This window comes from Micrasema longulum, unplaced genomic scaffold (genome assembly GCF_059751315.1).
Source record: "Micrasema longulum isolate JH-2025_06_02 unplaced genomic scaffold, ASM5975131v1 h1tg000578l, whole genome shotgun sequence".
Taxonomy (NCBI): Eukaryota; Metazoa; Arthropoda; class Insecta; order Trichoptera; family Brachycentridae; genus Micrasema; species Micrasema longulum.
In genome coordinates this window covers 206,267-222,843 of record NW_028277774.1, presented here as the reverse complement: position 1 = coordinate 222,843, position 16,577 = coordinate 206,267, and the positions used below count along the sequence as shown (strand labels likewise).

The window sequence follows — 16,577 nt, the reverse complement described above, 5'->3', positions numbered from 1 at the left end:
CCACTTTACACACTGTGTAACAATCACAATTATACTGCCTATGTTTAAACATCCACATTTTCTTAACTCTTTCATCTGTTGACTTTAAGTCCTGTAAATGCCTAGACTTCCATATTCCTTTCTAAACAATGTTTTCCCTCTCTGTTGCGATAAATTTATAACTCCCTAGGAAAGAAATGCAGCCACTCTACAACATTTGGACATACTCAAAACGTTGCTAAATTTCATCTTCTTTTGTCATCTTTTAGAGGCTATTGTCTATGTCAAATAAATGTATTTATTTTTATTGGTTTACTTTATTGTTTAACAATAAATGAAAATTGTCATACAGCCACAAGGAGGGTATAATTTTGCACTGAATAATAAAAACTTGAACACTGAAATATTAATGTGCATTATTTACAAAATGATGCTTCTGAATAACAATATACTAAGTACATTAATCCTTCTACAATAATTACACACTTCTTGTTATGTACTCTACGACTGTTGGACGGTACGTCTTTTTTGCTCCAATGGTTTCGTTCTGAAGAGCGGGGGGATAAACATGTGGAGTTATGGGGAATCTGTGCCCTGCAATATCTATTTGGTAGTCGGCACTCTTATCCATTATATACTGATCCGTGATAACTTGCTGATGTTCTGGAACAGTTCCATTCACAACATTTCTGCTTTGAATGAGGTCAGGTTTCTGGATAAATCCTAAACATACCATTCTGTTTGTTGTAAATCCATATCTGAAAAAATTCAAGCATTAAACTAAAATATTGTTAGCCAAACTAGACCACCTAAGAATCCGGGGAAAGGTTTACGACTGGATTGAAGACTTCCTTACAGGACGAACTAACCAAGTTCGAGTTGGTGATGAACTGATGTCACGTGAAGAACCAGTATTAAGCGGCGTTCCGCAGGGATCTGCACTTGATCCGGTTCTCTTCATACTCTATATTATAGATTTACCAGCAATCATACATTCAAAGTCCAAAATTTTTACAGATTGGTTACAAAGCTGTATGCAAACTCACTCACTCACTCAACTACAGCAAGACCTGGACAGTATTCATGAATGAACCAAGAAATGGCTTCTCACACTAAATGTTGACAAATCTACAGTTCTTCATGTCAGCTTGAAAAACCCCAAACTTATGTATAAATTAAATGGTGTAGATTTGAAAGCTGTGAAACGACAAAAAGACCTCAAAATAACAATAACAGATAATTTAAAAAGACATGTCGCAACAACGTCAAAACAAAAAAAATCAATTCAATTATCTACTTGATAAAAAGAAAAACCTTCTCCTAAAAAAACACCGAATATGCTACTAAAAATATACAAAACCTGTATCAGACCTACTCTAAAATACGGATTTCAGATACGGAATCCCTAATTTGTTAAGGATATCAACTTGTTGGAAAGAGTCCAAAGACAAGCTACAAAATTGTTGCCGAGCCTAAAACGGCTTTGATATGTGGAGAGACTGGAAACTCTGTCTCACAAAGCTGCAGAAACAGCGAGAAAGGGGTGACCTGATAGAGACATACATGATACTTAACAGTCACTATAGCTGCCCAAATTTGGATCCCATGTTCAAGCTTAAATAAGATGCTCGTCTTCGAGGCTATAGTCTCAGGCTGGAGAAAACGAGATTCAATCTAAATCCACGGAAGCATTTCCAGAGCATTAGGGTTGCTGATGATTGGAACAAGCTGCCACAAGAGCTGATCTCAATGGGTTCAAAAATGGGCTAGATTTGTTTCAGAAAAGTTAAAGTGTGCCAACAGCTAACTTTTATTAAAATAGATTTAAGCATAAATATCAGCTTTCTCGCTTAAACTTAATAAAATAATAATAATTAACAAATTATATAAAGGGCGATGCATGCAAAAATCAGTCACGACATAACCGCCAAAACTAAAAAAGCCGCCTTCATCTACGATTATAACATAGCTAAATTTAAATTCAAAATTACACTTTCTTAGCAATAAGGTTATTTAAAAAGATGAAAAAACAACGAACCCCGAAGAAGTAACAGTTCCCACAAACTGGTCGTTTCTGTATAGTGGTTCTCCGCCCCACGGCCATACGTCGCTGTCGGGGTCGAAATTGTTTAAATAGAACATTACTAATTTTTTAGTTACGCCCCTTTCTTTTTGATGCTGGAGAGCGTATTTTCCAATAAAGTATTCTTTCTGTAAAAACACATTTTTTTATTATTTAAAATAAACATATTGTACTACATATTTATGTTCAAAGCATTAATTCTGTGGTTAAACATTTTATTAAACGTTAGTAAATATTAGAATTGAACCATTTACCGACTTTTTGTGACTACCGGTTTCGAGACGTACCCGTCTCTTCATCAGGACACTCACTACACGAACATGCAAATACTCAAACACACTATCACCTTTACGGTCACCATAGTATAAATAGTATTTATGAAAAAATACATAAATTACATGCAGAGTTAAAGGGGATGCAAACACCACCATGTCTGAACATACACTAATATTTATATTTAGTTAAAATATTATTAACCTAATTTTAGTGCCGGTAACTCTGCATGTAATTTATGTATTTTTTCATAAATACTACAGTGACGGTAAAGGTGATAGTGTATTTTAGTGTTTGCATGTTGGTGTAGTGAGTGTCCTGACAAAGAGACGGGTACGTCTCGAAACCGGTTGACAAAAAGTCGATAAGTGGTTGAATACTAATATTTACTAACATTAATTAAACATATTGTTATACAATAAAAGTATGCGGTCATGACAAATAAATTGTTAAATACTAGACTCGCCAAGCCAATTTATATGGCTTGTCGGTGATTGGTCGTTGGATTCTTTTCCCCTTTGCCAAGCATCCTCAGAACAGTTAACAAAATCTCACTAAGCAGTAGTGTCGATGTAGAAGCAAGCGGTGTTATCACTCCTTACTTCAGATGACACACTTGCCATGTTTGCCTAGATCATTCCATGACCATACCATTGTACATTTAGATATATTCTATGATTATTTTGGTTAAGTTAATCGATTGTATTATGTATCATTAATGCCAACCTGTAAGAGCTCTCATAAGTCTGTCGATTGGCTTAAAAAAAACAAAAGATCCGTCACAGAAAAAAAAACAAATAGTTATACTATTTACCTGATACTAAACACTGCTGGCTAAACTTTACGGAGCGAGAATTAAGCAAAAAATATTTTTTTTTAGACACCAACACTCAATAATTATCAAAATAAGGTTAAAATTAATTTTAATATTTTAACAGCTTGTAAACATCATTATGCTGGTTAATAAACATTATAAATATTTTTTTATTTAAAAAAAAACAATTGGTTATATTCAATTTGAAAATGTCAAGAAACTGAAACAAAAAGCATTTCTATTCTCCTTTGAATAAAGTCATTATATTTAAATCAATATTTTTTAATCGGGGTTGTAAGTGTTCACCTGGATGTTATTTCATGTGTTATTATTTGTACCTCTTGTCAATGTTTTGGACTAGATTGTTGTATCTGCTAATGTAGTTTTAATGGTAAACTGATTATCTTATCTTTCGCTCACACTGGTGACTAATTTAATGATCTATATACCCTGCAGTTGTTGGATTGATTGAAAATGATGAAGAATGAATAATCTTACATCTAATTTCACTCTAAAGGCATTTCCCGCCTCAAATGGTGTAACTGCACTAGAAAGTTCTTCTGCCCAAAATGGAATAAATCGTTCTATTCTCATAAATCTTTGTGTCAAAGTTCCAACATCACGGGCTCCGTAATCTCTTCCCACCTAAAAAAATCAGTAAGAGGACAAAATTAAACATATATATACAGATTATTAGCATAATAACAAGTTGAAACCTTAATTGAAAAAAAGTTATTAGAAAAGGACAAACCGGGCAAGAAATACATTTTTATAAAATTAAAATAACTTACAGACATGAGTTTTCCATACACGTGTAATGCATATTCTGAAGGCACATAAAGGCAGTATCCTGGTTCTCCGGTGTGAGTAAACGCCATGACTAAAACATCCGATGCATATCCCAAGTCCAAATACTTAAAGGTGAAGGGTGAAATGTTCACTCTTGTGTCAGATAGTTCGCTAATCAATTGGTGAGATTTAGGCCCAACAACATTGATAACTGTGTACATGGATGTCACATCATTGAGATTGACAGAGTGATCGTTTGGCAAATGTCGGGACATCCAGTCATAAATCCTGGTCTGTTGGCTTGTTGGTGAGACCATGAAATAGCTGCTTGTTCCTAGTCTTACAAGCATACAATCATTTTCATAACCACCATCTTCATTCTGCATTCCCGTATGAACGAGACCACCGACTGGTATATTGACATCATTAGAACATAGATTTTGGAGGTATTCAACTACTTCGTTTCGTCCAGACTAAAAAGTTACATTATTTTAATTGTAGACAAATAACATAACTATCTTTGGAAAAACATGCAAACACAAAACAAACTAGCTTACATATTTACCATTTACGTTTATAAAGTACAAAAATATATCAACCTTTTATTAATATATAAAATGCAACTCATTTTGTGAGATTCACTCATACTATCAATGCATAAGTAACATTAACAACAATCTTAAGTAACAAATTAAAAAATGTATTAATTTAAACTATTTTTCTTATCTTGAAATGTCAAAATACAAAAATTAAAATTATACATTTAGAACAAAAGCATAAACTTATGCAATCAAAATACAACATTTAGCAGCGCATACTGTATAAGTACATTGGGTTTTAATTTCCTAGACAACAAAATACAAATAGGCAGTGTAAGATGAGCTGACTGTATAAAACCAGTGCTTAAAGCCTTCTCGCCGGTTCTGTATTGACATGCACTAAGATCCGCATCAGAAGAGCACCATTTTGTCACCAGTCCCAGTCTTTTCCAATGTTTTGTAGCATCATGCTGATTTTTCATTCCGGAATTTCACAAACTGCAAGTGCTACGCACATGCATCTCCTTATGGCACTATCTGGATACTACTTTGCATGCTACTTGTGTACAAAATCATACTGTCTCGACAGCGAAACGCTGCTTGTCTGATGCGGAGATAAAAAAAAGCATCTAATGTTTGTAATAAAGCAAAACAAAAAATAATACAATTAGTGAAAAACTACCTAAGGTATAAACAATTTCATAAAAATATTTGGTTCAGCTAAAAAACACAAAGGTGCAAAAAATATAAAAAGAACAAACATGATAATAATATAAATATAAAACGTCAAACAAATACTTCTAGTTTTACAATTTTCAATTATGTACTACATTTTTGAAAAGCATAAATTTACCAAGAATCTTCGAAACTCACGTAATCATATCCCAACTGTAAAATGAAAAATATTGAATTTAAAGTATCTAATTTGATTTATTATGATATTTATATTCTATTCAATTTATTGTCGATTGCATAGTATTAACAAAGGTTGTAGTACAACTTACACTTATTTCTATTTTAGAAAATGAAGACATATCAATAATTCCAACTCCTTCCCGGCAGGCACGATATTCTTTTTCCATGAAATTAAAAAACTTTGGTTTGTAAAAACTTCCGGCGGGCATTTTGGGAAGTTTATCGCCAACTGAAAATTATAAAACATACATATTCATAAAATTGAAATTTATACCATATACAAAAAATATAAACAAAGTATTAAACAATTTAATTCCAACCTATTTAATGCCAGCATTATGGTTTGAAGTACAACAACAAAATATTAATTTATAATATCGTCTATTCAATTCTAAACTATCCTAAATGCCATTTTTTTTTTTATGCTTTTTTTTCAATTTTTTTGTGAAATTCCCTTCCTTTCTTTATAATCTTAAATGTCAAAAGTGCAATACTTTTCAGTTATTTAATAATTTGCGTTTATCCTTAACACCTAACACTCAAAATCATCAATCTAAAATCTAAACTATCCTAAACTCCTAGGATATTATTGAAAGATACTTTGAATTCTTCGCCGGATTTTCTGGCTATTAACAATTTTACAATGCTGTGGCTTTTACAATACTCCAGAACAAACCATTTGTGAAGTTGAAAAAATCGCTCTTCTGAAAATTTTGTTTTGGCGTTTAGCATAGTTCATAATTGAATAGAGAGTATGAAGATTGAAATTTATTGCAACAGAGAGGGATAACATTTCTGAGAAGGGAATATGGAAGTCTAGGCATTTACAAGGCTAATGTCTAATAGTTATTGGCTGATTTAAGTGGCCATTTTTACACACAATGTAACATTCACCATACTGCCTATGTTGGAAAATCCAGTTGCAAGAAATCCAACCATGTCTACAAAAATTTTTGGGCTCACTTAAAATATTGTCATAACATTCAAAAGAAAAATTCATAATATTTTTGCCTTTTCCAAATGCTACATTTATTTTAAACGTTTCACACTTTGAATATTTAAATTGTGGGTTTTATTACTAAGAAATTTATGAAGACAATGAGAAACTTCAGCCCTACGGGAAATTGGATACAAAATTGTTTTCTTACGTTTGGTAAAAAATATTTCAATAAAAAGGAACTACTTAGATTAAAGTCTCTATTTCATATTAATCAACCACTGATAAAAGAGTTGTAAAAGATTTCCGGTTTGCTTACAGTCAACGGACCAATCGGCAGAATTAAGAAATACAAAACTTTAAAAAATCATAGCGCTGATAATACCATACATATATATATTTTTTTAAATTTGGCTTGGTTTAATAGTCTTTAAACAAATAATAAAAAAAACCACTGAACTTCCTCATGGCCAAAACAATCATATAACTTACTTTCTTTTATAATAATTTTCTATGTATAGATATGACCTTTAAAGTGCCCATTGGGTGTATATATAAATAAATAAATAATAGCATTTTTTGATGAAGATTACTTTTGAAGAAACAAAATAAAAATTAAAACTTTGCTTTTTTAAAATTTGTTCGTGATTAAGTTTTCAAAAAATTAAAAAATTGTGTTTGATTAATAATACGATTTTAATAATTCACCTTACTACAGAATTCTAACATCATAAGCAGCGCTGGATCTAAGAGAATCTAGTGCCCTGTTACTTACTGAAAAGGGATGGGAATAAACATATTTGTAAATTAATACAAGCATATGAGTCTCCCCTCCCTTGTAAGCAAGTGTCTGGATCTTTGCGCTAACTGAACCTGGAGATCCGGCTCTGATCATAAGAAAAACTCTATAAATAGTTAATACCTACTTTCATATGTAGTGTCAAAATATAAAGCCCTTTCGTACGCCATTTTAATTCCAAAAATAGCGCCTCTTTCTTCTAAAACACTGTACAATGGCGAGCACCTTAGTTTCCTTGCATATTTGTATTCACATTGAAAAGGATACAGGATTGAGTAATGCCTTAAATAAAAAGATAGAAACAAAAATATGAAATTCATAATAATAAAATGAATATAAAACGACTTTGTTTTTAACCACTTATTTACCACTATAGGTAGAATAGTGAATGTTACACAGTATGTGAAGTGGCCACTTAAACCGGCCAATGGCAGGTTGTTAGCCCTGTAAATGTCTACCCTTCAATAAAATGTTCTTCATCTGTGTTGTAATATCTGTACCTTAAAGCTGAAACGCTAGAAGTCACATTTATAGCAAAATTGAGTTATGAATGCCATTTTGTTAATATATTCAGATTCTATTAATGCTAGAACATTGAGTCCTCCGGTATACCACTACTGAAAAAGCTTGTTATAAAACACCGATAGTCCAGTAATACTTTAGAGCTGAATAGCATGGTGTCCATTTACATGCTTATAATATTCGAAGACGCAAAAGCACATTCGGCATTTAAACACTAATTAAAAACATTCGTAAATTCATTTAAGCGGTACCAATGTTACTTCCGTTACTTTTAAATTATCTAAGCATCTATTATGTATCTATAGACTGTGCATTCATTCTTTTTTTGCTACAGGCCGGGCGGTTAGAACAAAAAACATTGAAGTCCATATTTATTTTAATAGTCCACATTTAAAATATTTTGTCATTTATTATCTTCTTCTTACTAAGTGTCGTTATCAAAAACCAATAAATCCAAAAACCAGCAATAAATTGTGTTTTTATTTATAAAGATACATTTGAAACTGTTTTACAACTTTAAACCGCTCTCCTGCACAATTTACCAATTGCGACTTCCGGCATTTCAGCTTTAAGATACAGATATATTAATATGAATAACTCCCAAGGAGGTTGGACTAAAAATATTGTTGATAAAACCAGCTGGTTCAAGAAGACATATAAAAATTTAAAAATATTTTCAGGCATTGCCTAGTACGCAGGTGAAATAATTCAGTCAGAATGTCACCAGTAAACACCAATAAAGGTTAGAGCTATTTAACTTTTTAGCTTCACAAAGATCAAAAGATTGAACAATTGAAGGAACACAAATGTTCAAACATAGGCAAAATGGTAAATTTTACACAGTGTGTAAAGTGGCCACTTAAACCCGGAAATGACAGGTCATAAGCCCAGTAAATGTCTAGACTTCTAAATTCCCTTCTGCATTGTGATATATTATGTATTTAAATTAACTCTTGGTAATTTGAAGATAATATTTTAGGCAGCTATGGAATATTTGGGCGTTTGCCTACCATGCAAGAGGTCTCGGGTTCGATTCCCAATATGGTTGACATGAAACATTTATATAAAAAGGTGCTTTTACATTAGAATATTTCATGGTCCCTGGACTGGTACTTGCGTAAGACTGATCATCATACCTTCATGTAACAAAAATGATCAAGATACACTGCGATTGGTGTACCAATGCAGTGCCTTTTGCACCATTAGGTGCAGAAAGGGAATGATGAAAACGATAATGGAATATTGTAGTGTAAAAACAGGTTTTCAAATATTATTTTTTTTGTTCTTGACATTTCAACGAAAAATTTAAGAAATTAAACATCAGTGAGCGGTTACATACTAACATTAAGAATTTGAAATATTTTAAGTCAACCTTTTCGGGAATCAAACCCAAGATCTCACATATCGTAGGCCAACACACCACTAGGCAATGAAGTGGATTATTATTTATAATTATTTAAAAAAATAACAAATTTACATGTTAGTATAACATCTAGGTGTGCAAATATTTCTTTAAGAAAAATTACCTTCCAACCACCTCCTTGATCCGCTGTTGCAGATATTGTTTATTGTTGTGCAGATCTAAAAATCTCGACAGGTAAAACGGCAATAAGTCACTCATTGGCCGTCCTTCAACAATCCATTCTGCAATTTGCTTCCCAATACCACCGCTCCCTTGCAATGCGTTCCCATTCATTCCGCTCGCAACAAAATAGTTCTTCACTTCAGGAGATTCTCCTAATATCCATCTACTATCTGGGGTAAAACTATCTGCCGAATTAATAAGTTTTGGCTGCTTAATATTTTTTAATATTGGAAGTCGATGTACGGCTCTTTCCCATAAAGGCTCTGTAAAAGAAAAACAAAAATGTGTATTCAAATAAATCCTTGCAAAATGTCTGTGAAAGTTTCAAATTCATTATATTATTTGATATTTTTATTTTTCTCAGATCTAAGAAAACATATTTGAAATCCAATTTCTGGTAGCAATCACACATGCAAAAATTACCAGTTTGTTACATTCAACTGTAAATTGTCATCATCGCTTTCTTCCTCTTGCTAATAATATTATTTATGTTAAAAAAATGGTCTTTCCACGTTTCTTTACCAATTAATTTTTAAAATAAGCAAAAAATTATGATGGTATAATGGTATTATTGATATTTTAAGCATTAAGTTTGTGGTCAAAATTTAACTAAATAATAATAATCATGGTTTATTAACACAAATTAGAATTTCTTTATCTACTACATACATACTTAGTACTTAGTTATGTTATTAAATATTTCTCCCACAACATAAAATATTTTCATAACCTAATCAGTGCATGTAAGGGTTGCTTACAGAAATTCATAGCACGCTGGTTTTATATGTTTGTGCAAAAACTATGGTGAAGGTGTATAGTGGGGTTTGCAAACCAACGTTTAATTGGTGTCCTGATAAAGAGACGGGTACGTCTCGAAACCGGTAGACATAGAAAAGTCGGTGAGTGGTTGTATACGAATATTTAATAACATTTAGTAATGGTATTATTTTTTTTATCATGCGACGTCAGATAAATTTTCAACAAAGGTTAAAGTATGTATGTTTATTTTTAATTACCTGAAAATGAGACATTGTGCGCCCTGTGGGACATACGACAAATATGACTTTACCTATGCCATACTACACTAGAGTTGTACGCAAAGTTAAAAGTGCACTCGGAGGCGATGACTCAATTTAAAAATATTATTATGAATGAAAACTTGTATTTTGTACATTGATCATTAGAATCATAAAAATCCGCTCTAAATATTTAATATATCATGAACACTTGACAAACTCACTACTTTGCTCAATACAGTAAACCCCCCATTAACATTGAGATAGGTACCACGGTATTGGGGGGAACGTTATAGGGGGGACTTGACTCGCGCGGGATGACGTAATCTTCCCGGAACTTGCAGGCAGGGTAGTTCAACGTGACAGTTTAATTATTTTTTTTGTAAATAAGTATTATCTACATCGAGATATAATGCGTATGACATCTACCGCACGAATGTTGGACCGGGTCCGGATGCCTCAGTGTAATGTTATATGTAAAAAGTATGTATTTAGCTCACATACTTGAAAGTGAGTAAGGTTGACCACACCACAAAACTGTCATAGTGCAGCACTAGGATCATAATCAGGTAGATGATTTTTTCTTTGCAAAAAAAATGCATTCTTTTATTTCACAGTTTACGACCACTTCGAGAAGTTGATACCTAAATGGTGTTAGTTAACACTAATAATAATAATAGCTTACTCGTCAAATAAAGTGATGGGGACAAAATATTTGTCAAACAATGGCCCACACTGTTAATAAATTATAGAACACATTTTTAAATGTTAAGTTTTAATAAAAAAAAAACGATTTAGTGATCATAATTTATTCCAAGTAGAACATATTTACTTACTGCATCATGTGAATATCCCTGGGACAGAGCAGCGATGTGCTGATGAGTCATCAATGTTAGACACGGACCTAATACGTTATACGGGGGACCACCGTTATAGGAAAAAACCTTATACAAGTGTACGCTATAGGGGGTTTACTGTATATATACATATTTAAATTTGATTATTTTTAAATTGCTAGAATTCCATTCATTCATGGGCCTTGAAGCTGCAAGATGTTTGGTATTCTATCTTACATAAATAAATTAAATTAATTTACTATTAGAATATTTCGTACTGAAATTAGAATTCCAACTGCCCATGTGCTCTATAGCTGCAGGACGTTTTGTTATCTACTTAAAGATCATTTATTTTTAAATCAAAACTATGCATGGTAAAATAACCTTTTCACATATAAATAGGGGGCTAGAATTCTAACCGTCCATGCGCTCTGTAGCTGCAAGACGTTCAAGACGTTCACAAAAATCGTGCTTTGTAATTATCCAAAATACGATAATATGGAATGTTCTTTTAACAAATTTGAGAGGCGGTCCATGTTTTACTAAACAGATTTTTTTTTTAAAATTGAATGAAATATTATCCTTACTAAAGTGATTATAATCATGTTTAAGGTGATTTTTCCAATCAATGGGGACACCGTCATCTTCAAAAGCAGGTTTAGCTTCATGTTCAAACCATCCAATCATGAGCTGGTCACCCCATTGCCTAGCGTAAGTCTGGCCATCTAAATCTCTAACACAGGGCAGATTCCTATTTACTACTTGGTCTGTAATCACATGGAACTGTTCTGCGGGATATGCTGGTATTCGAACCTTAAATACAAATTTTATAATATAAAATTACATACCTACCATTCTATTAATTTATTGGCAATTTAATTTGTATATTTTGGCATTTCAATACAATAAATTTTGTAGATACCATTTAATGTATATTAAAAAACATAAATTTCTATTATCATTAGACTATTCTTCATAGCGGTAAATCATGTGGCAGAGGGAAAAGACGATGAAGATACTCCATGCAGTGCTAACGCATGCGCAGGTATATAGTTTGCTTGTAACCTCACTTTGAGCATGCATACTGACAGAATATTGGTATTAATTTACGTGATTTAATAAAGAACAGCCTTGTGTTTGTAAAAATTACTAACCACCACTAAAGCATTGATTAAAAAAAAAAATTTAAAAAAACAAAGTCTAGATTGCGTCAAACTAATAATAAATAAAAAGTTATCAGCGCATTTCTAATACAAATAAAAGAAAACTGAAAATTTTCATAAAAAGTTAAATAAAAACTAAAATAAAACTATAAGTACCTACTACAAATTTATAAAGGAGAAATAAAATTAAACACACAAATAACATCACGCATTATAAAATGTACCTACTGGGGGATCACAATGAAGTCCGAGTTCTCGAGCCCACATGCCGGCACAATTTACAAAGACTTGACATTTCAGAAAGCCATAATCCGTCTGCACGCCGTATACATGGCCGTTGTCTGTCTGCACGCTCTGAACCCTGCAATTTTCATAGTACTGCACCCCACCCTGTTTGGCCAACTTGGACAGAGCTATGCAGATAGCTCTCGGATTAGCAATGGTGTCTTCCGGAATCCAAACGCCACCTTCCAAATCGTCCGTTTTCAAATAAGGATGCAACTGACCTATTTCTCTCGGGCTCACTACTTCGCATCGCAACCCGGTGGGAATATTATACGCCATTCTTCTTTTCAGAGCGATCATTCTGTCTTTAGTCTGAGCTACATTTATGCTACCAGTTTGCTTGAGACCGATGTCGAAGCCCAACTCGAACAACTGTCTGTATAACCTTATGCTCTGCATGATCAAGTTTCGCATCGCTATAGGCTTAAATAGTCCTAATACTCCTGAACTGAAGTCCGAAGACCCACTAGCAATTCGATTTTGTTCGAGAACAACGACATCCCTCCAACCATTCTGAGATAAATGATAAGCCACAGAGTTGGCTACAATACCCGAACCAGCAATGACGACTTGGGACTGACTCGGAAATCCTGTTTGCTTGGATACAAAGTTATGCTGAGAAGTGTGTAGAAAACTAGGCGTTATTACATTGCCATTTGATATTGTTTTCAAAATTTTGACTACTTCTTTCTTAGGTCTAGTACTTTGAAGAGCATGTAAGTATGCCATCTTGTTGTAAATAATATGAATTAAGCATGAAGTCCCTTGTTAATTGTGTATGTTTATCAAAACAATATTAATCTCTATCGCTTGAAGAAACGCAAACAAAAAACTCTTATTTCTGAATAAGAGGAAATTTAATTTTCAGAATAACCTTTATGGATTTAGAATATTCTCCGACATATTTCAACATCGTCGACATTTTCACATTATTTTTGTGTATTTTGACATTTCAGATTTGACATTTACGCAGCATTGCCAACCTCGATCAAGCTAAAATCGGTAGATTGTGAAAAATAAATCGGTAGATTTGTTATCATTGTATTGTGATGGCCACGCTGCCAAAAACTGTTATTAATTTAATAACTATTTGTACCTATTTTTATCTCATTGTAATTTTTTATATTTTTGTTAAAACACGATGCACTTTATTTAATGTGAACCCTAGAAGCTTGCACCAACACCTCAGGGTTCAGAATAAATATTTATTATTATTACTAGCAAGCAAAAGTCGGCTGTAATGTTAAAGAATTCGGCCCTTCCTGACCTCATATGATCGACCTTTCGGGCCTCGTTTTATTGGTCCTGCGGGCCTCAGTTGATTGATAAGGATCTCGGGCACAGTAAAATATCGTTCCTTTGGGCCTCACAATTATTTTATTTTTTAATATAATAAAGAAGAATCTGTCACTCAGAATATTGCTAATAATGGCTAACCGACGAATAAAAACCGTGTGGTAGCGGAGGCTGCATACATATCAACTGAGCGTATACACGTCATCATACATTTGGATATGAAAAAACTATCCGCGCAATGGGTGCCGCGTTTGCCACATGTGGCGGATTCGAAGAAGTTTTTGGCGAAGATAAAACGTGATCCGAGGGATTATTTTTAGTCAATACGTCACTGTTGATGAAACTGAGGTTCATTACCACACGCCGGAGGTGACGGAACAGTCCAATCAGTAAAGAAAACACTGCGAAGGCCAACCCAAGAAGGCAAAGAAACCCGATCAGCCGATAAGGCAATGCCATTTTTTTTTAGGATGCGAAAGGCATTATTCTTTTTGATTACTTGCAAAAGGTTGAAACAAAAACCGGAGATTACTTCGCAGCAATATTGGACTGTTTCGACGCTGAATCGAAGAAAATACGCCCGCAAAAAACGCTCTTTCATCACAAGACACCCGCTCACAGATCGGCTATGAACTGATCAAACACTCACCGTATTCACCAGATCTAGCCTTTTGCTACTTCTTCCTGTACCCAAACTTTAAAATGTCCCGGAGGACGCCGTTTTGCAACAAACGATGAAGTGACGATCCAAACTTAACGCTATGTTGAAGAGCTCAAGCAAAATTACTTTTTGGAAGGGACGAAGAATTTGGAAAGTCTTGAAAAGTGTATTGCCCTAAAAAAGAACATTGTTGAAAAATAAATTATAAAAACAACGAAAATCGTGCGTTTTCATACTTAGGATAACTTATCGTCAAAGGACCGTGGTATGTATGTTTTTTTTTTGTTTGATTTTACTTGTTATATTTCATCTATGTAGTCTAGCTCATTCAAGCTATTAATAAAATATTTTTTCGAATTCAAAATTCTGAGATTTGGGAAAAAAAGATTGGTTGTGTGAGAGCATAGAATTAAGAATAGTCATAATTCTACGTGTAGGAGTTTTTAAAAGTTTTCTGATGATAAAAAAACATTGTGTGTAAAAAAAATAAATGTAATATTTTGGTAATACTACTAATTTAAATGAGCACATAAAACGTAAACACCACGTTAATGTGAATACGGCATTAGTATAATAACGATTGACCCAGAAAATATCAATGTCAAGGTTCAAGCCTCCACATTTCGAGTGCAAGAGAAAACGGAAGTTCCGTCTACATCAGGAGCATCAGCACCAACGAGTATTCCATTCGACCCTTCACAGTCAAAACGTGATCGACAAGTAAGGATAACAGCACAGTACGGGTCAACGGAATAATCACAATCCAAAATGTATGCAAAAAACAGAGAGGTTGTTTATTTACACACATTCAAATTGGCTCAGGTCAATCCTATTATTTTATAAATATGGTAAACATTGAAACCATACCAACAATCTATTTAATATGACACACATGAATTTTATTTAACACGAACACTATTTTGCACTTCCGAATAATCATTAGAATAAAAAATCAAAATGGCATGTCAGAGAGAACTTATCAAATAGCGAATTCGAATCAATTCTCCATCGGAATGTCAACTTAATCCGAGTAAACTTTTCAAACGAATCTCTCGAGAAACCATTCCGAATGAATTCTCTCGAAATGTCAAGTCCTAATGAATATTTCGATTTTCAATTCAAATCAATGTTTCGATTTTCTCAGAAAACTTTTCTGACTCGAACAGGGTTTTTTAATTCTATGAAAGTACCAACCTAAATTTAGTGGCCCCTCAGGCTGAGAACCATGAAAGTTAGTAAACTGCTTCGGCAAAAAAAAAAAACATTTTTTCTCGATTATTTCTTCTCGGTTATTTTTTGTCAAGTCCAAGTAAACTTTTCGATTAATTGTTGGCTTTTCGAAATGTTTCGATCATTTTAATAATAAAAATGCCGATTATTTTCATTCGATTGTGCCCTCTATTCGTCTGTGGTGCATGCGTGTATAATGTATAATCTCAAGTGCTTACGTAGTTGAAATCGGAATAATCTCTGATCTGTCATCTCGTCATCTGTAGATGTGTATAATCTCTGACCTGTAACACGCAGTCAGCGTTGCCAGATCTACCGATTTTTCGGTAGATCTACCGATTTTGGGAGCAATCTACCGATCTACCGAATTCGATTGAAATTCTACCGATTTTGATACATTTCCTTGTTTTTTCCACATAACAAAATTTCAATGCAAATAAAACGAATTCATATTATAATAATTTATTGCTTGTTTACTCACTTCGATCGCCATCAGTTGCTTATTAAAAAAATTGCTTATCTATCGTACATAAGGATACAATGAATGATATATTAATTATGGAATTGGCTAGTATTGTTGAATAAAATATGGTAAAATAAATCATGGCATAGAATTTCATGACATTATTGAAACATGTAAATGTCTATTTTATGAAGTGAAATGTAGAAGGATCACTTTTCATATTGAAAATATTATAAATGGTTTAATCTTCAGTTAAATTTAGTTGATCATTGTTTTAATAATTTGTTCAGTACTACAGCAGTTAGCAGTTTTTATTAAGTTTTGGGTTGCACTGAAAGAACTTTAAAACGTAAAATATTTATTTGTTTGACAATAACAATACGATATACCTA

At 33.1% G+C, this 16,577-nt stretch overlaps 1 protein-coding gene across 5 annotated transcripts; it reads right to left on the bottom strand.

Annotated features, from left to right (window-relative positions):
* Nucleotides 1-276: 276 nt before the first annotated feature.
* LOC148280457 (pyruvate dehydrogenase phosphatase regulatory subunit, mitochondrial-like) lies at nucleotides 277-14,614 on the bottom strand. Of its 5 annotated transcripts, none has more exons than XM_088228343.1 (10): nucleotides 14,481-14,614; nucleotides 11,675-11,900; nucleotides 9,177-9,498; nucleotides 7,256-7,410; nucleotides 5,482-5,621; nucleotides 5,351-5,365; nucleotides 3,941-4,411; nucleotides 3,648-3,794; nucleotides 2,018-2,190; nucleotides 277-737 (listed from the first exon to the last, which is right to left on the bottom strand). In XM_088228343.1, the coding sequence occupies exons 2-10, from the start codon at nucleotides 11,772-11,774 to the stop codon at nucleotides 458-460; spliced, it is 1,803 nt and encodes a 600-aa protein (XP_088084469.1). In that variant the 5' UTR covers nucleotides 11,775-11,900; nucleotides 14,481-14,614; the 3' UTR covers nucleotides 277-457. The 5 variants fall into 5 exon arrangements, 4 of the variants coding, with proteins under 4 accessions (XP_088084469.1, XP_088084467.1, XP_088084470.1 ...); XM_088228341.1 differs by lacking the exon at nucleotides 14,481-14,614 and adding an exon at nucleotides 12,479-13,495; XM_088228344.1 differs by lacking the exons at nucleotides 5,351-5,365; nucleotides 14,481-14,614 and adding an exon at nucleotides 12,479-13,495 and having other exon boundaries at nucleotides 5,475-5,621.
* Between the last annotated feature and the right edge of the window lie 1,963 nt (nucleotides 14,615-16,577).